The sequence below is a fragment of the Rhamphochromis sp. 'chilingali' genome (genome assembly GCF_963969265.1).
Source record: "Rhamphochromis sp. 'chilingali' genome assembly, chromosome: 17".
Classification (NCBI taxonomy): domain Eukaryota; kingdom Metazoa; phylum Chordata; class Actinopteri; order Cichliformes; family Cichlidae; genus Rhamphochromis; species Rhamphochromis sp. 'chilingali'.
In genome coordinates this window covers 4,509,662-4,532,884 of record NC_137944.1, presented here as the reverse complement: position 1 = coordinate 4,532,884, position 23,223 = coordinate 4,509,662, and the positions used below count along the sequence as shown (strand labels likewise).

The 23,223-nt window shown below is 44.4% G+C and overlaps 1 protein-coding gene across 2 annotated transcripts in view; it reads left to right on the top strand.

Moving 5' to 3' along the window:
* Positions 1-3,533: 3,533 nt before the first annotated feature.
* adcy2b (adenylate cyclase 2b (brain)) overlaps positions 3,534-23,223 on the top strand; it is a 74,864-nt gene continuing 55,174 nt past the window's right edge. For both annotated transcript variants that reach the window (XM_080862472.1, XM_080862471.1), the window contains exons 1-2: positions 3,534-4,323; positions 17,476-17,673. In XM_080862472.1, the coding sequence (XP_080718598.1) occupies positions 4,060-4,323; positions 17,476-17,673 (462 nt within the window). In that variant the 5' untranslated portion in view covers positions 3,534-4,059. The remainder of the gene's footprint in view (positions 4,324-17,475; positions 17,674-23,223) is intronic.

The window sequence follows — 23,223 nt, the reverse complement described above, 5'->3', positions numbered from 1 at the left end:
CAGACTCCCGGACCAAGAAGCTACAAAGAGTCTTTAGAATCATTCGTCTGCTTGTTTATTTCTGTTCCAGATTTCAAAGACTTTGTTAATCAGATTTAGAGAGAGCAACACTTCTCATAGTCACATAGCTGCATTTCAGGATTTTCAAAGTGCTTCCACCGGGTGAAACTGATTTTTGGGGTAATCTGAATAGCATGAACCTGTTTGTTAATCATTCATTTCGTACATGTTCTGACCAAGTGTGCAATCAGTCAAAACAGGACAACAAACACTGTAAGGAGATGCATCTTGAGAATACAAATATCTCTTCGGTCCCATTCCGGTGCCCTTCGTTTTGAAATCTCAAAATCTTCTGCAGCGCATCCAAGTCTTTAATCACAGCTCTGATTATCAGAAAAGCTTGAGATGAAGCATTTCCTCCTTTTTTTGATCTCCAGACAATTTTCTTGTTGAGGCTGATTTTCCATCAGTAGCTTGATTATCAAACAGCTTTTTGCTGCTATAGTGATGAAGTATAAGACAAATTCAGGATCAAAAATAGATCTGAAAACATAGAACTTTCTTGTAACACACTTGCAGTGCCTTCGAGACCCACCAGGGGGCTTCAGCTCACACACTGGGAGTTGCTGATCTATGTAAATGGGACTACATTTACCTATGTACTGTAAATTGGACTAATGGCTTAAGAGTAATGATTTGTCTTTTTCACCAACATCTGAGGACTGTTTCAGTGGTCCACATTTCAGTGGTGGGCATAATATACAGGCAGCATCTGCCAATCACTGGTGAATGTCCTGTAGCCCCTCCCATAGAGGACAGGTGTGTGTGTGAAGTAGGTTTCAGATCAGGCAGCAGCACTGCATCAGTAGAAGTAGGGCACTGCTGATTAAAGTGAACTGTGCTGTATATTAAAGACGTTTTGAACGTGGGACAGCTGAGTTGCATTTGGAACAAAGTGATAGTTTTGTGTTCACATTAATAAACATATTTAAAAACTGTTTATATTTCATTTCAGTCTTTATTAATTGTTGAGTGCACCACAGGACGTTTGTCCTTACATTGCATTGAAGCTGGTAGCGTGTCCAGAGGGGAGGCATGGTGTGGCACTGCACCCAACACGCCCCACCCAATAATTTATATCAAATGATACAAATCCAGTTCCAAAAAAGTTCAAATGTAAATTGAATGCAGTGATTTACAAAATTCATAAACTCATACTTTATTCACAATGCAATATATAAAAACATATATGTTTAAACTGAGACACTTGGCTCATTTTCTATTTATGCCAGCAATATGTCTCAGAGAAGCTGGAACGGGGGAACAAAACACTGAAAAAGTAAGCAGTACTAAACAAGAAATAGGATTGCAGCTAATTAGATTAACTAATTAGCAACAAGTCAGTAGCATGACTCGGTATAAAAAGAGCAACTTAGAGAGTTTCTCAGAAGTAAAGATGGGCAAGGGCTTGAGAATCTGTAAAATATGGCATCAAATTTTGGAAGAATCTCACAATAATTTTCCTGAGAGTCAAACTGCAAAGACTTTGAACACCTCATCACCTACATTGGAGGCAAAGTTCCTAAATATACTGCTTTTCTCCTCTACTCAAGCTTAAACCATCCACTCATGCAAGCACTTTGTTCTACATCTAAGAGCTATCAAACATACACATGCAGATAAACGCATCAGTGGCAACTCTTCGCCATGCAGACTGGAGCAGCGGGGATTGAGCTGACAACCTTCCAGTTAGTAGATGACCCGTTCTACCTTCCGATGCACAGCCATCCCATTGGTACATAACTTAATCAAACCGAGAATCTGGAGAAATCTCTGTGCGCAACGGACAAGCTGAAATTGAATAATACATGCCAATGATTTTTATGCCCTCAGACTGCACTGCATTGAAAAGAAGCACGGCTCTGTCTTGGAAATCCCTGCATAGGCTCAGAATCCAGAAATCACCGTCTGTGAACACAGTTCAACAATAAATGCAGGTTAAAGCTCCATCATGCAAAGAAAAAGCCACATGTGAGTATAACGCAGAAACACTACTGTCTTCTCTGGACCACAGCTCATTTAAAATGGACTGAGGAAAAGTCAACAGCTGTTCTCGGGTCACATGAATTAAAATTTTAATTCTTTTTTCATGTTCTCATTTAAGCCATCATGAAATGAAAAATACCCCAAAGAAGACCGGGGACTGTTGAGCAACTAGAATCCAACGTGCCGCTGCCGTCTAGGTCAAAACGAGTCAGTATTTTTCTGAAAACTATAAATTTAATTGGTTTATGCAGTCTATATGTTTTCTATGTTCTGGGCGGAATCAAGTAATTAAGTCATGAGTTTTTCAAATCAAAGTTACCTTGCATATACTGATAGACAGCCTATCAGCTCAGTCTAGCCAAGCTGCGTTCAGGACTGTGCAGCCTTTTCAGGTTGAATAAGTTGTTACCAGGTTTCCACTGGGTGGGTTTATAGTGGATGATTTATTTGTTGCTTTTGGGTTTCTTTTTTCATTCTGTTACTTTTGCTTTTTTTATGATTTCTAAAAATAGCCCTGAGTTCTGTGCACTGCTGGGCTTGTGTTATTATCAGAATCTGCTTACACATGCTCTTTCTGTTTCTGGAAGCTGTGGATTTGACACATTGAAAAAAACTGCATTTTTCTCACCTCGCATGAGGCTCGGAGAAGAGATTAAGAGAGAGGAGAGGAGAATATTGGGATTTTGGCTCGTCACATCTCATTTTTACTCCCACTGACACTCGCCCCTCTCAAAACTTTCACTCATTACCAGCCCTCCTACCCCTCCCTCCCATTTGAAGCACTGATCTCTCTCTCTCTTCCTCCCACACTCTCTCTGTCTCATGAGGTTTTTCCTTCCTGACTTTGTTTCTTCTTCCCGTTCCTCCCCCATTCTTTCCCCCCTCCGAGTGTTTGTCTTGCCTGTCCTTTTTATCTCTGTCACTGGCTGCTGGATGGTATTTTGTGCTTGTTCTCTCAACACTCCATCTCCTTGGTTTTGCACAGCTGTTACAACCCTTCTCACTTTCTCTGTCTCTCTCTCTCTCACACACACACACACACACACACACACACACACACACACACACACACACACACACACACACACACACACACACACACACACACACACACACACACACGCTGACACACTGTTTTTCTTCTTCTGCCAACTTCACAGTGTCTTCTTTTTTTCCTCTTATGTAAATGTCTTAAGTCTCTTTCCTTTTCTGTACCTTGTAAACAAAGACACACACACACACACACACACACACACACACACACACACACACACACACACACACACACACACACACACACACACACACACACACACACACAGTCTTGAGTCATATACCACTTCCCTCCACATTATCTAATCTCACACATCACTATTCTCACACTGCTCTGGTAGGTACAGCACACACACTTTTAGCTCTCTCTCTATCACACGCGTTGGAACACCCTCTCTCTCTCTCTCCCTCCCTCCCAGTTACACCCCCCTCTCTCTCTCTCTCAGTTCCCATCCGCACCTCAGCAGAGTAACATGCTGCTTCGGCACAACTACATCTCTAAGCAGTGAGAAGAGACTGCTGCCAGCTCCCCATCAGACTGACCAGACACAAAGAGCAAAGCCCGGAGGAGAGGCAAGAGGTGAGAACCTACCTCCCCTCGAGTCTTCCCTCTCCGGAGCCTCTGACGGGAGGAGGAGGGATAGAGGAGAGCGCTCGGTTTCTCACTGTCCTGACTCAGTTTGGCACCTCGGGGCTGAAGGAGCGGCAGAGGATGCAGAGGAAGCTGCAGGAGCTGGAAAGTTGGCTCTGCTTCACTCGGCAGTCGATCTGTCACTCTGCAGCTTAGCAAACTTTAAAATAAATAAATAAATAAAGCAGAAGAGGAGGCGGTGGACGCTGGAGAGTGAGGAGGAGGAGGGAGAGAGAAAGAGAGGAAGAGAGGAAGAAAGCACCCTTTTCCTTGCGCACGTGTTTTTTGGCAACGAGGAGGCATCACTATCCATCCAGAGGAGGCTACCCATGTGGCAGGACGCTCTGTGGACCCGCGGACGCTACCTGCTGGAGAAGAGCGATGGAGGCGAGGGGCCTGAGGGGCCCGAGAGCCTGGGGGACGGGTGCCCGGGGTTCCAGGGTGACGTGTGCGCGGAGGGCGAGAAGCCCCAGGACTGGCTGTACGAGTCGTACTACCGAATGAGCCAGCAGCACCCGCTGATCGTGTTCCTGCTGCTGATCGTCATGGGAACCTGCCTCGCACTGCTGGCGGTGTTCTTTGCTTCGGGACTGGTGAGAGTGTGTGTGCATGTGTCTGTGAGTGTGTGTGTTAACAGGCTGTCTATGTGTGTGTCCTGGGGGAAGTGTTTTGACAGGATTTTAGAGGTGTGGTGAATAATCCACACAGCAGTCCGAGGTTAGTTTGAGTCTAAAAATAAACGCTTACAGAGCGAAAATGTTGTCATTGTTGTGTTTGAACAATAGACACACGAGCACGTGCTCTGTGTTATCAGCACAAATTCCTGCTTTTGAGGGTTTTTTAGTCACCACAAGGACAGATTGCTTATTAACGGAGTAATTTCAGCCTTTAGCCTTCTTTTTAATAATGAAATGAGAAGATCCATACCACTCTTGCACACTTGCCGCTTATTATTTCTGCCATGTGGGAAAATGTTTCTCATGTCAAGTGAAAGACTGTTTCAATCAGCCATGGTGGCGATATGAGTCATTTAGTAAAAATATACTGAATAAATATTTCATATTATTGTGTTCAGAGAAACAAGCGGCAGCAGCAGAGGGTCAACGAAAAAGAGACAGGACAGACCGGAGGGTCCTCCCTGTCTGAGTAAAGTTGCGTAGAGCAGAGTTAGTTTTATTTCAGCATTTCCCTTTTGTTTCTCTCTCTCTTTTTTGCATTAGTGTGTTATTTCGATGGTAGGGTGGGTCCTGTGTTTGAATCCACCGGCTGAGCGGGAATTTTGTGTGTGGAGTGTATGTTCTTCCCGAGCGGAAAGGGCTCTCTCCAGGTACCCAAGCATCCTCCAAAGGTCTAGAGACATTCTTGTTAGGTTATCTGGCTATTCTAAGTTAGAAGTAACTATGGATGGCTGTTTCTGTGTGTTAGCCTTGCAGCAGACCGGTGAAGTGTGTGGGGTTTGCCACACTTTTAGCCCCATGAGAGCTCACAGCAGCCCCACTGTCAGTCTGAAGTGGATGAGCAGAAGAAGATTAATGGATGATTTGATTTTTTTTGCCTTTATTAGACATGACGGTACAGAGTAGGCGGATAGATCCAAGTATCGATAGTATCAATACCAATGTTGATATTGATATTGGATCAATACTTGATGATGATGATGACTCGTCTCATAAATCATGACAAACCGCTCTTCCCCTAGTAATGGTATCTGCATTACACAATACTGTAATTACTTAGTATTCGATCGATAACAGATAAGGTCAGTATCACACAGCATGAGGAAATCAGGAAACTGTTTTGAGACAGACTCGCACTCGGGCTCATTCAGTACCCCTCTCAAAGTGTGTCACCTGCTCAACCAGCGAGGTGCCCTTCCAGACCCAGTTTTGCTGCTGACTTCTTCACGTTTTCTTTCAAAATCTTCACACATCTTTCTTCCTTCATGATTCCTTCCACAGGTCCAGACGCATTGAAGCGTCCGCACAGCAAAATACTTCCACCACCGTGTTTCACTGAGGGTACGGAGTTCTTTAGGTTATACACCTTCTTTACGCAAATATAAGCAGCATCTCTGTGGCTAAATAGTTCTATTTTCATCTCATCTGACCAAACTATGCGCTTCCAGTGTATTCCACTGTCGCATAATCTTTCTCCAGGTTGTATTTAGCTCACTTCAGTCTGGCTTGAAGGCGTTTCTTCTGCAGAAGTGAAGTTTTTCTTGTTCTGCAGCCTCGCAGGCCATTCCCGTCTTCTTCGAGATTACAATTCCCAACTTGGTTAAGTTGTTCACTCGTGTCTTGCCAGTTGTTCTGGGTTTTTAGGCAAATCTCTCACTAGTTTTGAGTCTTTGAAATCCTTCACTTCCTGCCTCTGCCAGGTTTGTCCTGCACGTCGTGGCTTTCTTTGAATTTCTTGATGTTACAGTTGGATATCCAGCTCCTGCTTTGTCAGCATCAATTATTGTTTTTCTCAAGTCCAAACTGATTTCTTTTGTTTTTAGCATGATGCTTTCACAAGTGACAGCTCAGACCCTTACTAAAGTATTTATACTGTTTGTTAATTGGAAGATAACAGTTTATTTTCAATTTATTTTACAAGTTTTCACAATTACAAAGTTAAAGCACATCAAAGCACAGCAGTGCTTTGTGCTATGGGCCAATAAAAAGATCAGATTTTCAGAGGGGGTAATGATAGTAAAAACAACTGGTAGTTTTTGTTTTTTGTGCAAACAGAAATATTTTATCATGACTCTTGGTTTATTTGCACATAAGCTGACATCGTTATTTCAAACTTTAACCATGTTTAATATGGTCACCTACCACTGTAACAGTACATATACATATAGGGGAAAAACGTAGGAAACACATAAAAGGTCCCATTCAGGTGTGAAATTCATAGAATTTTAACATAAATTCAACTGAAAAATCAAATGTAGCTTGAGCTAAAGCTGCCACAAAAAAACACAGCAGTCCTGTTCTTCCTCTCCTCGCCCCCAACCGATTGTGGCTGAGCCTGGTTCTGCTGGAGGTTTCTTCCTGTTAAAAGGGAGTTGTGCTCACAGGGGCTCATCTGATTGTTGGGCTTTTCTCTACATTACTGTAGAGTCTTTACCTTATAATACAAAGCACCTTAAACAGACTGTTGTTGTGACTTGGCGCTGTATAAATAAAACTGCTGTATTTATAGAACAAGACACATCATTTCATCTTAATTATCTTGATATCATAATTGTTGAAATCAGAATGAAAATGCTATCACATTCCAAGTTCTAAGTCATTTATAATAAGAATAAAGAGTACCGTGGACTTTGGATTTCATTATGTTTCTCATTATCAAGAATCAGAAAGAAGCTTTATTCTCGGGATCATCGAAGAGCGCTGTGATCAGAAGAAGAGTTTTAGTTTTGGCATGAAACTGAATGAGACTGAGGTGGGGAGATGGGGAGGTGTGTGTGTGTGTGTGTGTGTGTGTGTGTGTGTGTGTGTGTGTGTGTGTGTGTGTGTGTGCGCGTGTGTGTGTGTGTGTGTGTGTGCGTGCGTGCGTGCGTGCGTGTGTGTGTGTGTGTGTGTGTGTGTGTGTGTGTGTGTGTGTGTGTGTATGATTACGTGTGGCAGCATAAGAGGCCGTGAAGCGGCACTTTAAATCTCAACGCCGGGTTTGCAGAGCGGATCAAGAGCACGATGACAGTTTAGTTCGCGGCTACGTGGGCGTTGGTGCTTTTGTCAAGTGAAAAGTGTTGTTTTGGCCACAAACACTCAACCATAAACACAAGCTATTGTTTCGCCAGCGCTGCCTTTGTGTTTCATGGAATAGCCGTACAAAAGCAAGCCCACTCATTGCTATTGCTGTTGTTGTTTGATAAAGATTGTTTTGCTCTCATATGCCCAGGACGGTCTTTAGACATTTGTTTTGCTCTCTAAGTAGCACCTCGACTCAATAATTGTGGGGGTCATTCTCAGTAGCACCTCCACCTTTATTGATGCCTTCTATTTAAAACAAATCAATAGAATTTATTGCACTCCCCGCTGGTCGATCTAATCCTCCAAGTTTCCTTTCCTTCTTAGGCTCTGTGCTTCACTGGTTAAATTACAATCCCGCAGGTAATTTCCCATCATTCTCAATGCAAATTGAAATCATTCATTTCTTTCCCCCCAAGTTTGCTCCTATTAAATAACATCCAAGCCTGTCTATAGTGATGAAGCGGTTGCTCAGCGAGGCGTGTGTATTTATTACTGCTGGAGCAAGAAGAATGGCAGGAATAAATAGAGGCTGGGTCTGAAGCTAGGAGGCTGGGCAGCAGAGAGAGGGGAGGATGTTGTTGTAAGTGCCGAGGCTTTATCAGTGAGCCGACAGAAACCCAACCAAAGCAGCGTTAATGCTCCCAAAATTGCTGCCCACTTTTATCTGTCGCCACACATCATGGCTGGAGTGGCTCAAAGTGCTGTTTTAAGAAGCCGGCCCCTCCACCCAGTTTGCGCAGTACGTGTGTGTGTGCTGGTATGTGCATATCAGCGATTGTGCTGTTTGGGTGTGTTTGTCTGAGGAAGTCTTTTTTAATTTCTGTCCGAGTAATTTTGAGAGGAAAATCATTCTTGTTCTTTCTGCCTTGAGGTTGTATTTTCTGTGGTGTGTGTCCTCCGTGTTAACCTAAGGTCATTCAAAACATAATTTGACAGTTTAATCAAAATCAATATTCCGTCTGATTATAGAAGATTGGTAATCTGTGAACTGTAACCGCTCTCATTGCTGCCTTGGTGCTCATCACTGATTCCAGCACTGTTTCTGCCGGCTCGTGAGCAGTCTGTTGATATTTTAAGTAAAGCAACAACACAGATTTAGTTTCCTTCTCGTTGACAGTTTGATCGATGGGAGGCAGTGAGGGAAGGGTGTTTTTGTAATGATGGATCACCAGCTGTTACTGGGAGAGAAGTAAGGTGACCGAGTGGAATGAAATAGATGTTGTGACGTCACTGACTAGGTGTGGTTGGAGCTACACAGGGTAAAAATAATCCACTAGACACAGAGACCTCAAGCAACAATGCTGCGAAAAATTGACCTTTTCTGAACTATATTCAATTGCTTGTATATTCTTGATTAAAGTGCCTTAAAAAAGATATAATCACAGTTAGATATAATTACACAGTCGTGGTAAAAAAGAAAAAGAAAAAAAAGGAAAACATGTCCCCCAGTCAGTTCTAAGGTTTTAAGTACCAAGACATCATAAAAACAATCTGGTCTTCAAATTAGGGAAATCAGATCTCCCAACAAAGTGAGTTCACATAAACTTAAAATAAATCCATTTGGTTTGTAGAAGCCACCATGTTCCCAGGCTATCTTGAATACAGTGACCGAGATAGATATCGCCATTCTGACTAATCATGTTTTATGTGTGTGGTTAGAGACCAGCTAAGTAGTATGCCAAAGGTGGAAGAGAAGAGAACTCATAGGCAATTGCATGGTGTTGTGTGTGCACTATCAGACGCTGATCATACCTACCCTTTATCTTCTCCTTTATCTTACCTTCACCAAAGAAGCAAAGACAAGAAGGAAAGAGACAATGTGCCCAACATCTGGATAAAATATCACCTTCTTCCTCCTCACTTTAAGCTGAATCTCCTGAGCTGAAGTCAGGGCTCTAATACACGAAAATATGCTTATTTATTTCAGATATTTCCGCAGTTACTTCTTGTCAGCAGATTTGACATGGAGGTCTTAGATGTGAGAAGACCCTCCCATCTTCCAGCAGCTGGTGGCAAACTGGCTATACAACAAGAACAGCTGGTTATAAGCTAATATTACACCAGCTAATGTTAGGCTCAAGTATTCTAAAAATCACACTTTCCCTCTGATAAAGTTTGATTACATTCTCACATCGTATTAGAGTTTGTTGAGTGTCTAACAATGTTAGATCTGCAGTGGATGACAATAGCCAACACTAGCTAACAGTAGCTAACAGAGGCTAACAATATCTAACGGTGCGTTCACACCGAACGTGATAGACGCGACCAGAGCGTCAGGTTTACATGTAAAGTCAATGGAGGAGCGCGATGAAGCGCGACTGAGGATCCCGCGAAAATTCAGAAGCAGATTTGCGTCACGGAAACGTGAAATCACGAAAATGCACCAGTTGCGCGACTGACGCGTTTGAAGCACGAATAAAAATACGCACGGCAGTTTGTGTGGTGCATTTTGCGCATTCGTGCGTATCGCGTCTACCACTCAAGTTGGAAAAATCTGAACTCAGCGTCAAGTCGCGCCGCGACAACCAATCAGGAGCCTGGTTACATGATGCTCTGGCCTAGTTCAAATTGGCAGGTCCAGCCAAAGCCCCTCATTCTTCATTCAATATGGAGGAAAGGCTCATCAACGCCGTAGCAAACCACCCGGAGCTGTACAACACCAGCTGCTTTCTCTACCAAGAATTTTAATATTATTTCAAATAAATTTTTGTAATGACTAATGTCTCAGTTCTACTACACAGCAAATATTGGCACACAACTTGACACATGTAGAATTTATTTCATATTATACCAATGAAAAAATATACTACTATATAGGAACATAGTGAAGCCCAATTATTTAAGAGAGGTTAGTTTATTTTGGAGGCAAGCTCCATTTATTAAGAAATTTTTTAAAAAGGCAGGAACGCTTTTTAGAGGTTTGTGGGTGGCGGGAAGTCACTGGGACTTCAAATGAGCATATATTAGCACAGGTATCGATAAAGGACTACCATATTAAACACTTTTGCTAACCGCAGGCAGACGGACAGGCGCTCTGCAGGTGGGATTGAGCGCCTGTAGTTGGTGTTTAGGTGGGCAATGCTTGGACCGACCCGGGACAGCAGCTCCTCAAACTGGACGAGGGAAAGTCGGCGGTACCGCTGAAAGCAGCCGTCATCCAGACGCAGCTCCTGGAGCAAGTGGTGAAACTCACCAAACTGCTCACGTGTCTGGAGGACCTGATGGACCCAGGTATGGCAAGGACGTCCTTTACGCCGCTGCTCTGCTCTCCACAGTAAATAGAGAAAGGAGACTCTCTCTTCAAACGCTAGATCAACAGCTGCCATCTTGCAAACATACCATCTGGCACTACTTCATCCCACATGTCCGCTTCACGCGCGTGAAAATTGCAAATTGGTCGCGCGTTGAGGTGCGAATGTGCACGTGACCAGCTATGGGCGTCTGGTACTTTTTGGTCGCGTCTATCGCATTCGGTGTGAACGCACCGTAAGAGAGGGTAGCAGTAGCTAAAAGAGGCTAACCACAGCTAATAGAAGGACAAAAAAAGAAAAAGAGCGATACTGATAGAAAAGTTCAGGATATCCCCAACAGCTAGGATTATGCACTTGAATTGGAAGGAAACAAAATTCAGTTGACTAGGATATGCAGTCTCCTGATATCTAGTGGTGAAATTTTTGATGCTGTACCCTTAACAAAAAAGTCAAAATGCACAAGCACTGTGTAAAAACCAACTAAACTATTAATGCTTGAGTGTGGGAAATATTCAAGACAGCTGCTATTATTCCTAGGAGAAGACAAAAGTGAGTGAATTCCCATAGACTTCCTCATCTAACTCGAGTTACTGACTGACTGAACCTCTCCCCTGTGTTGTAGTGTTTGGCCCCTTTTTTCTGTCTTATTAGTGGAATTCTCTGATGCGACCTGCCATGTAGCACAGATCATCCAGAAGGCTATTAGGCTATTACTAAGCACTGATTAGCAAGTATGTGTGTCTGTGTGTTGTTTATGGATGTAGGTTGTTGGTGTTAGCTGACAGTGCTCCATCTTCAACTCTTGTTACTTCTGTCTCAAAATGACATCCACCCGACATGTCTCCCTCGTGATTGTGATAAATAAAGGAGTAATTCAGTTTGAGTTGAGATTTCTTTGAAATTCATAGTTCATCCATTTCCAGAGTTAAAGCAGAAATGCGACCAAGATTACCATTTCTTCATGGCTCACCTTTAAATAAGTGATCTTTTTTTACTCAGCTGCTGGGCCTCTTGAATCTGCAGAAGCATTTCAAACTGGTTTGATCCACTGAGCAGCACCGTCTCCCTGCTGTGGGCATCAGGCTTCTTTTTATTCTGCTGGCAAAATGACCATTTCTTCACTCGCCTCCGATGAATTCCTTCACCATGGTGCTGTGATGAACGGATGTAAGATCACACAGTTGAAGTAACGCAATCTCTCAAGATGAAATGAAAACAGTCATGACAGTTAAACACAACAAAAGCTGCTAAAGCGCCCATAAAACATCATTGCAGTGAGTTAGTGTCCTTTTCGTGATGGTAGGTCCTCCATTAAAGTGACTGTGACTTCACTCCAAACTAGCTTTAATAATGTGAACCATAAACTTTTAGGTTCAGCGCTGGATGTTCTGCAACCTTTGACCTGTTTGTGGAGAGCGCGTTAACATTTCTCTGTGCCGCAGATGGGCCTTCAAGGGAAAGGGTTGTTGATTATTGATGAATTTCATTACCAGGCTGAGAGCAAATTGAAGGAATATGCCACCAGTGCTGCTTCATCAGACAGTATAAATATTCAGCAGGCACAAGCACGTGGAAAGAACATACGCTGCCGCGATCGCAACACACCCTCTCTGGCCCCCATTTCTCCTCAGTTTCTTTATTTGGTGCGTTTTTGTCATTTTGCTGCTGAATAATTAGATTTTTGAATCTTTGCGTCTCTTTCTGCCACTGTTATGTCTCCCCATACCCCTCCCCAGCCTTTTTCCCCTCCCAGTATAATAGCTGGATGAGACAGACTGGGTTAAAAAAGGAAATTATTGTTCTGGGTGACAATGCTGCACAATATAGCAGGCAGACACACCCCACTCCCTCTGTGCTATGTCAAGGGAAAACGCTTTAACCAGTTTCAAAGGGGTTTTAACAGGATTAGATGGCCTACGATCAGAAATGTGCAAAGTGCAGATGCTTCTTTCTGTCGATGTGAACAGCTGCTTCACTCCAAATGCGCATGTAGCGAGAAAGGAGGTCCCTCCCTTTTCTTTCTCTGTATGTCTCTGACTTGTGTGCGCATGTGTGTTTTGCGTGTGTTTCTAACGCTAAAAGAACCTCTGCTGTTGTAAGAGTTTGCAGTCTTGCTTACATTCTCATTAGGATTCAATCTGTGCTCCGGGCTGACTGTATAGCTGCCGTGGCGTTAGCAGCCGGATCCCATGGGATCCCTTCACCAGACCCTGACTCATGCTACCGCTGCTGCACCATGTTGCCACATTAATGCTGCTATCTTGGATTTGTTCTGACCGAATAGCTTCTGCTGTATTTTAACAAGCAGCTCGAGTCAATAAACTGTCAAAACATCCCGTTACTGAAGGTTGAGGCTGTGACATCTTGTTTTTTCCTTCTCTCACAGAAATTGAATTGGACGCGGAGAGGATCCAATGCGTTTCTTTGCCCACACCGGCGTGCCTTTTACTGTAAAATGGCTGACAAGTTATCACAGAGAGTCTCGCTCAATTATCATGTCAGTGTAATCATGACTCGACTAGAATAAGTTTAAATGGTTTATGTGGGCACTGGCTTTAGGATGGAGCCTGTGAGGTGTTTCACATCCTGCTCTTTGGGTGAATGATGGTTATTTTGTTGCCTGTTTTCCCCTCAGAGTGTATAAATTCTGAAAAGATGTTGCGGAGTGCTTTATTTGCACATTAGTTGCAGAGTGCACAGGCGGATTAGTAGAATGAGCTCTAGGAGGCTATGCACTCCTTTTTTTGTGGACGTTCACTCAGCACAATCAGACCTGCTGAAAACACTACTGTCATTATTTCTTGGTGCAGAGGCTCAGCAGCTAATCAGATCATAAGTGGCAAGTGAAATTTTTAGCAAAATATTAACTTAATTAGTCATACCTCTTCTGTAGGTCCAGGCCAAATTAGCCAGTGATTTTTTACAGCTAGGAATCCGTGATACATCCAGCAGGGAAAAGGGACAACAATCTAACAACTGTCTCTTGGCTGTCATCAGTCTTTAATTAGCATGACTGTGGAATTGGTATTAAAGTGGGCCATACACTTAGTCAAATAATGAATTAAGTGTATGTGCAAGTAATCTCTATGAGCCAAAAGCACAGGCTCTGTATGATTTCAAAGAGAGGGGGAAACCTAAATCTGGTCATCTCATTCAACTATTAGCAATTCAATTTAAGCCTTCTGTTTGTGAGAGACAGCCAATCAGAAACATCCATCCATCAATTTCCGGATCACGGAGGCTGCAGCCTAAGCAGAGAAGCACAGACCTCCATCTCCCCGGCCTCTTCCTCCAGCTTGTCCAGGGGAAAACCAAAGCATTCCCTGGCCACCTGAGAGATATAATTCCTCCACCGTGTTCTGGGTCTGCCCTGGGGCCTTGTTCTGGTGGGACATGCCCGGAACACCTCACCCAGGAGGTCCCCAGCAGGCATCCTTGTCAGATGCCCAAACCACCTCAACTGGCTCCTTTCGATGTGGAGGAGTAGAGGCTCTACTCTGAGCCCCTCCCGGATGGCCGAACTCCTCACCCTATCCTATCTCTATAGGAGATGCCAGCCACCCTTCAGACAAATATAATTTCTACCACTTGTATCCGTGATCTCGTTCTTTCTTCACCCAAAGCTTGTGACCATAGGTGAGGGTAGGGATGATCGACCGGTAAATCAAGAGCTTTGCTTATGCAGCACCAATTCGTCTGTTGACCTCCCACTCTGCCACCCCCCACTAACCAGAAACATAATGATATAAAAGGAGGGTGACTTTAAAGGAACTTTATATCATGCAAAGTTACTGTAGTTCAAGTCCAGTCCTCTAGAGGCCATTTTCTTTCATCCATCTATCCATATCCATTGCAGTAAAGTTCGGAGCTGGACCACTGCTGTGTCACTGAGGACTTCTTAAAAGATGATAAAATGCAGGAAGTGAGCTCTGGCAGGTTGGCAGTGGATGGTGCAGCCAGTTACTATGTGGAGCTGGATGACTGGGTTGTGGATGTAGCAGCTGGAGGGTCAAGGGAGGCTAGTTCGTCATCCTCTGGTTGTGGTTGTTGGCCAGGTAGGTAGCAGGAACAAGTGACTGGAAATTGGATGAAGCAGATGGATTTAAGGAGTTAAGGAGACTCAGATACTACTTACATCTGAGCTACTGCAGTCATCTTTCCGCTTTGCAGTTATTGGGAAAACTGTCCGAACTTGTGGGAGACTGAAGGAATTGTGGATGTTTGTTGATCTCCCACCCACAGGGTTTTAATGTTTGTGGATCCAAGAATCCAGGTGGAAATCTTACAGCACCACACAAACTCGTCTTTAAGCTCCCCAGAATGTACATCAACGTCGGCTGGGTCCATCATTCTGTCATGTTTGAGGGAAATGTGGACCCAAAAGCAGACCTTTGAGGCAAAGTAAAAACAAACAAACAAACAAAAAAACAAAAGTCCATAGAGGTCCAAACAGGTAAACACTCTGGGAGACAGACGTGACAAGGTACTAAGGCAAGTTGCAGCTTTAAATACACTAAAGGCTAATTAGAAACACAAGAAATGATTGAAGGAAACAAGGTACTAGTGAAACTAATCACTGAGAATGAGACAGGAGATTAAAAGTAAGAAAGTCTGAGAATATAACATGAAAAAAACAAGCAGGAAGTATCTTGATTTTCTGTATAAGTGGGTCAAAGTGCTGGGACCATGACATCACTATCTTGCTGCAGGATTCAAACCCAGGATGTTCATGCTGTGAGAAGACAGAGCTGACCACCAGGCTGGCCCTTCTAGAGTGCAAGGGAAAAAAATATGGAGCAGGAAAATGAACATCATGAGTTCATCATCATGTTCATCACGTATTATTCTCCAAATAATGAATATTGTTGCAAAAAAAAGTGCACTTTTTCCCCCTGAACTCGTATGTAGAAGCCTCAATATAAGCAGCAAGTAGGTTTGGTGAACCCTGCAGACTCGTTCCATTACAGTTTTTGTTGAATTTGTTCTAGTCTGCTCATGTTAACAATTATAAAAATGATAAATAAGACGATTATGAATCTACCTTGAATCCCATAACTGCATTCGGGGTTTTTTGAGTCTCCATGCTGAGAACATTTGACCAGAAAGGTAAAGATTGCATAAAGAATAAGCAAAAGCTGCATAAGCTTTAATGAGTCTCATATGAAGCCATTTTTCTTGAACCAGTTGTATATATCTGGCAGTTATATGAGCTCATTTGCACTTGATTTCACAAGTTTCTACAAAGAAGAATCAATATATTAATAAGGCATGTAATTGCACAAAGCTAAATGAGAGAAAAAAGCTGAACCACTGTGTGGGGGAGAAACAAAAGAAATTACGACTTGACGGGATGGACAGTTTTTGTTGCCTTTAACGTCTTGACCTGCATATATGCCAAATGAGGACGAGAGAGTGTTCTGTCTGTGTGGTGACAGCTTCTAAATGCTGACTTTGATAGTGTGAGCGTGGAAGTGATGCTGTAGCACATTCCCTGGGCTCAGACTGTCTGCCTGCCGATCTGTGCCGTCTGCTCGTCTGTTTGTGCGTGCACGCTGTGTAGTACCGCCATCCTTTTGAGGACCTAACATCATCACTAGCAAACAAAAAAATGAGCAAACATTTTGTCAATTTGGAGTTAAGGTTGAAGCTTTTAGACATGAGTGTCTAAAACAATATCAGAACTCATCTGTGTGGTCTGGTAGGTGCTTCTTTGCCTTCAGGCTGTGCTCTGGTTAAGGGACATGAATTGAGAGGATGCCCCAATTTAGAACGGGTGCAAAATGGTTTCGGCCTCGAAGGTGAATTATTCCTTTTTCAGTACTGGCCGTTTTCAAGTATGTTTTTGGGTGGCTCATATTTTTTTGTGCGTTCCCACAGCAGAGACCTCCCATGTGAGACAGATCAACCCTGAGCCCATTTTTGTTTTCTGAGGTTAGGCAGGACAATGTTTGCAGATGATCTCTGTACCGAGATATAGGGACCAGGTGGAAGAGAGTGTGGAGAGGTGGAGGTACGCATTGGCGAGAAGAGGAATGAAGCTCAGTTGAAAGTGTGAATGAGAGGGAGGCTGATGGAAAAGTGAAAATGCAAAGAGCAGAGATAGCGAAGACAGATGAGTCCTGTGGTCAACCATCCAAAGCAATGGACAGTTTTAAAGAGAGGTGAAGAAGACATTGTAGGTATTATGGGGTGAGCATCAGGGATTAGGAAGAAGCTGAAAATTAGATTCAGTAACATTTTCTTAAATCAAAATCCGTCCATAATTGTGCTTACACATTAGTCAGAGTGCATGGTTTTGACCTATAGAAGAAGCAAACACACCGAGATCTGGTCATCAGGTCCCCTTCTCTTTAACGGAAGTGGTACCTCCTTAGCATCATTTTCCGATGTGCAGATATAATCCTATATTAAGAATCAGGTGGGGAGATGATATCAGATGAGTCACAGTACAATCAAGAGTTTGCCTCCTTAATCTTACTTTTGTTTCCTACCCTGCCTTATCTCTCTGTGTTTAATTTCGGCCGTTCCATTATGTGGTTTGGTGTAGAGAGAAAGAACTACTCTTTGCACATGTAAATCTCTGGCATTTTATCTGCATTGAGAACGGGGTTAGGTGAGATACTGACAGAAGTGGTCGCATTCTGATGCCACGGGAGAGCCAATTAGAGGTGATTGGTTAACCCAGGGCCAAAGCATGAATGTGTTCAATTTCACCAAACTCACCTCACCTCCAACCATCTCTGTCTCTCTCCAGAATACAGAAGACCACTTGACGTTCTTGATCACAGTGCCCACTGCGCTCTTCCTCTTCCTGTCCATCTTCATCCTCGTCTGCATCGAATCTGTCTTCAAGCGGATGCTTCGCCTGTTCTCACTGCTAATATGGGCCTGTCTGGTCACCATGGGTTACCTCTTCATGTTCTCTGGAGGGAGACTCAGCCCCTGGGACCAGGTAGATCGTTTTCTTTATTTTCTGTGTGAGTGTTCGGGTTGATCAACAAGAGTTCAGCAGATGGCTTTAAAATGTTTACAGCTGTCCAATTTGGAATTGAGAATCTTGTAAAAGTGACTTGAAGGGGACCCTATCATGCTCAACTTTATTTTGTATTGTGACTGTATTTTGTGATTTGTGATGATGATAATGCCTGAAATTGTAACTTGACTACTGAAGTTAGTACAGTAATGCATTACATTACTGCATTTCTGAAAAATGCAATGTGATTACAGTAAAGTGTTGTTTTGTAATGCATTACACCCAGCACTGGTTGACAGTCACAACAATGGTGGAACAATCATTATACTGGTAAAAATCATGAAAGGAAAGATAATAACACAGCCAGGTGTTTGAGCCCTGCAAAGAAAATGCATCAGCTTGAAGTCATATTCGGCAGATACGTTTTCATACTTTTATAAAGCTGAAGGATTCACACACTTCAGATTAAAACTTCAATATGAAATGGAAGCAGCAAAGCTTTTCTGCAGACTCTGAAAGACTTAATCAGATGCTACCTTCCTGTGAAGTAAACTAACTGGATATAAAAGATGGACATAGCTTGTACACTTAAAGAGGGTTTAAGCCCAAAATTCACACTTTAGCTCATTTAATTACATGTAGATTTTTCATGTAGATTAGTCACATAAGTACCATGAAAAACTTTAAATCTAATGGAATCTGATAAAATGTAAATGAAATGTACTTTCATGATTAGTTTACACCAAGCACATTTTCCTTAATGATTAATCAGTTGATTCAGTGTAAAGTTGATCATATATATTTCAATTTATTATTATTTTTATCCGGTCTTTAAGCCGTTTCGGGTCCAAACTTCACTTCTGGCCCCAAATTCAAAGGAACACTACGGCATCACTGAAAGTTAAAAACTGTCTAAATTCTTTAATCTTTAATAAAATCATCGGTGTGCCTGCTCTACCAGGTGTAACAATTAAGTTTAACATCCAGGCATCCATGATTATTACAATTTATTAAATTTAATGGAGTTAGACGTTAGCGGGGAGTTAGCTAGCTAGTTTCCACCCAAACATAATGTAACGTTCACAAGAACCAGACGGTTGGGGTCTCAGTTTGTCCGTTTATTTGGCACATAAGCCAAATAAATGGACTGCTGCCACCCTCTCCAACACTTGTCTCAGGGCATCCAGGGCAGCATCAAAGGAGCTCCCGTGCACTAGAAGGTCATCCAGGTAAACCAGACACCGTTGCCGTGGGACACCATCCAGCACACTGTCCATAAGCCTCTCGAAGGTCGCAGGAGCATTGCAAAGACCAAAGCTCAGGACTTTGAACTGCCATAGTCCCCTGTTAGTGCAGAAGGCTGTCTTCGGTCTGGATTCCGGGGACAGTGGCACCTGCCAGTAGCCACTCCGCAGGTCCAGGGTGGAGAACCAGGAGGACCCGGCTACTAAGTCGAGAGACTCATCAATCCTGGGAAGGGGGTAAGAGTCCTTCTTCGTCACTTTGTTGAGTGGTCTGTAGTCCACACAGAAACGCATCCTAGGACTTTTTTTCTTAGGCACCATCACCACCGCGGAGGCCCACGGGCTATCAGATGGCTCTATGATGCCCGCCTTCATCATTTCACACAACTCTCTGTCCGCAGCCTCCTGATCAGCCAGGGGCAGGCGGCGTGGGCGCACTTTAATAGGCTGGGCATCCCCGGTCTCAATGACGTGCTCTACCAAGTGTGTCAAGCCAACATCACTTTCTTTCAGGGCAAAAATGTCACTAAACTCTTTTAGTACCTGCCATAGACTCTCTTGCTGCTGTGGAGTCAGCCCCTCACAGTTCTTTGACCAGATACTCCTCACTGCTAAGAGCCTCTCCTCCTCCTCCTCCGCTCGCTGTTCTGCTGGCGGGTCTGCAGCGGTCTCTGCGGTGGAGGTGGACGCCGCGGCAGATGCTGTGCAGACCGGGGGAGGAATAAGCGGCACCTTCTTCCCATCAGGGGTTACGAGGAAGCCTTTGCCTAAGTCCAGTACACCGCCAATGGCTCGTAAAAAATCCAGCCCAAGGATGCAGGCGTCCTGCACGTCAGCCACCCAGGCAGCATAAGACACACCGAGGTCCCCCACCTTGAACTGGAACACTCCCCTCCCTCTCATTGGGGCCAGATCACCGGTCACAGTCTTAAGTTGCACATTAGTCGGTTGCACAGCAGCTCCGGTTGGGACAATATCGGGTCGGACCAGCGTTGCATTGGACCCCGTGTCCAGCAGGGCCGTACAGGACACCCCCGCGATCGTCACTGGAACATGGCAAAAGCCGCCAACCTGGGTCCAGCCCACAGCGATGGCCGCACCGGGTGGAGGTGGCGGTGGTGTTGGGATGTCGTTCTCCCAGGCCCGTGTACTCCCGCCTACACGGGCCCGTGGGCGTTTCCCTGAACCGCTGCAAGCTTGGGGCACTGCCTGATGAGGTGTCCGGGTTGTCCACATCCCCAGCAGCTCTGTGGTCGGCGGTGTGGGCCAGCCCGAGGGGAAGGCGACTGCAGCGAAGCCGCCTGCACCAAACTGCACAAGCCCGCTGGCGTCTCCATCTGTTCCACAGGTGCTGACACAGCCCTCACCACGTGTGCGTCATCAGCGCCCCCAGAGGATCCTGCAAGCATCTCCCTCTCCAACGCTAGCTCCAGGGCTGCACTGAGTGTGGCTGGCCGAGCAAGCTGAGTTTGCATACGGAGCTCTTTAGGGCTCAGGGCCTGCAGGAACTGGTCCCGAGCTAACTCCGCTTGCACTGATGGTGGCATGCTGTCATACGCCCTCCGGCAAAGGCACTCGATTTCATGGGCCAAAATGCGGAGGGGCTCGCCTGGCAATCTGCGTCTGTTGTGGAACTCCGACCTCAGCAGCACTGGTTGGTTATACTGCCCGAAGCGCCTCTGAAGTGCTCCGACCAGAGCATTATAATCTCCCCTCTGCTCCTCGGTCAGCAGCAGCAGGCATGCAGCTGCATCCTCACACAGACACAAAGCCAGTTGGAGAGCTTTATGTTCCTCAGACCAGCCAGCTGCGACAGCTAACAGCTCGAACTGTGCGATAAACACTTCCCATGGCGTCTTGCCGCTGAACTTAGGCGTTTTTATATTCGCTGCAGCTTGCTGGGCGCCGCCATGTTTGTTTACATCACGTGACGGCGCGCCAAGCGAGGTCGACTCCTTCCCGCCGGAATCGCGGCCGCTGTGCGAACAGTTCCCGAGCCTAGTCAAACCTGGAGAAAATCCAGCCTCGGCAGACAGCCGCAGCGCCGTTTCCCTCACTCCATGGGCGGGCGAGCGCGGACGAACCTCCCTCTCCTCCGTCTCCTTCTTAATCTTGCCCGGCAACATCCTCGTCTCGTAACGGCAAGCGTCGCCAGCAACAGGGTGTCGGGCGTTCTTTTTTCTTTCTTCACTTCTGACACCAATGTAACGTTCACAAGAACCAGACGGTTGGGGTCTCAGTTTGTCCGTTTATTTGGCACATAAGCCAGCGGGTTGTTAACTCAGGGGGAAGCGCTCTCGAACTCCACCTCTCTTCAGCCTGGCACACACACAGAACAACCAGGTCCCACCCACCCCTTCCTGTACACCACAACCAAACATGAATCTTAAAGGAACAACAACAGTGTGCAGAGATCACCAACATGTCACTGTACAATAACACTTAACCATCGTTACAATAATTTATTATGCTCTGGCTGAGAGATTTCTGAAAAAATTAAAACGTACAGCTCTGCTATCACTTCCAACATAAATGAAAACAAAAACCTAAACAGAAGTGATGTTTGTAGGGTTACTGAAGTTGGACTAGCTGGTATGATGTGCTACGTGGTGGCTAGCTACAGAGCTATGTTAGCATAACATAAACACAGTAAAGATGGAGGATGAACGCTAACTTTTTTCCACTCAATTAAAGTTAACATGATTGCTCCCGAGAGGTTAGGGATAAATGTAATTGCATGGCACGATGCTGTAAACGGACTCAACTTTAGTCAGGAGAACAACTGAGATAATCCATCCACAATACGAGGTTAGTCGTTAATATACTGCTGCATGAGCTGGGCTCCCGTTACATCGTAAGGTTTTAAAAACTGAGCTTTAAAATGAATAGTGGTAATAAAAACTGAGAGAGGCCGACAGTGATCACTGACTTTTTTTTAAGGGCTTGTTCAGATTGAATAGAAGAAACAAAGCATTAAAACAAGTTAAAAACACAACAGCCTTAATAAACACAGAGTAGTTTGGACCCGGAAGCCAGGTTCATATGTCATCACTTAAAGATTGGATAGCTTCAATGTTATTGAGGGTGAAGAATTATTGGGGTGAAGCCTATGTAAATGAGCCTTAAAGCTACATTTTTTTCAGATAGCCAGCAGGGGGCGACTAAGGGGGCCTCAAAGTCTGCGACAAACAAAAACACAGCTTTATGACTCCCATGATCCATACTCTCAGTAAACACTCTCTCTTCATGAGTCATCTTCTAGTTTCAGAGCATAATGAATGCGTCACGATGTTTATTGTTTAATATACGATTTCCATGGGAGTGAAAAAGGAGGATAATACAGGGCGCGCTTGTGATTGACAAGACTTTTATCTACAGTCTACAAAAACAAACAATTAATAAATATGTGACTTAAGCTGTTTGGTCACACATTCTTTCTAGCCCAGATACTCTGCTGCCTTAAGATAGCGTGCAGGAGACAGGACGCAGGATGACCACTCGCTGCAGCAGACTTTTATCTCCACTGATTCCACACTGATGCAAATCAGTGCCACAGGACATCACACAGACTTTGTAGTAGGGAGCTGGCAGGTTAAAGGCCATTTAATGCCAAGCCAACTGTGTCAGAGATTTGCATGCGTCTCCCACTGTTACACGTAGAAACGTTCAGCGCTGCAGTACGTGCGTGAAAATGGCTTACGATTACCCGAACCTGATAATTTGGCCTTTCGACACGTAGCCGTGCATTCAAGAGTCTTCTCAGGATTTCATGTGACAAAGAATTTGCTTCCGCACACACACCTGTCATTTAGTTTAAATGTGTATTTTTTGAATGCATACATGGCTGTGTGTGTGTGACTGTGTGCGTTTGAGGCTGTGTGTGAGTGCAGAATTAATTTGACGTGTTAATGAGCCCTGATGAGAGCTGGAGGTGAGCAGATCAGCAGACAGACACATTAGTTTTCAGCGCCAGGCTCCTTCTTTCTCCATTTCAGGACTCCTATTTTCTCATGCTAGCACCCTGTCTCCATCTATTCATCAAATCCCATTTTTCTCTCCTTGGTTTCTCCACCTGCCTCCTTTTATCCTTTTAACCTCCACCCACGACCCACTCCCCACCTCTCTTTCTCCGTCTTACCTTCGTTTTACTTCTTCGATTCCACGGTGGGGTTGGGGATATTTTTAACATCGGCCACCTGTGAGAGCATAATCATTCTGCATTATTAATTATGCTATTTTGCTCCCATGACTCTTCCTCTATCTATCTATCTATCTATCTAGATAG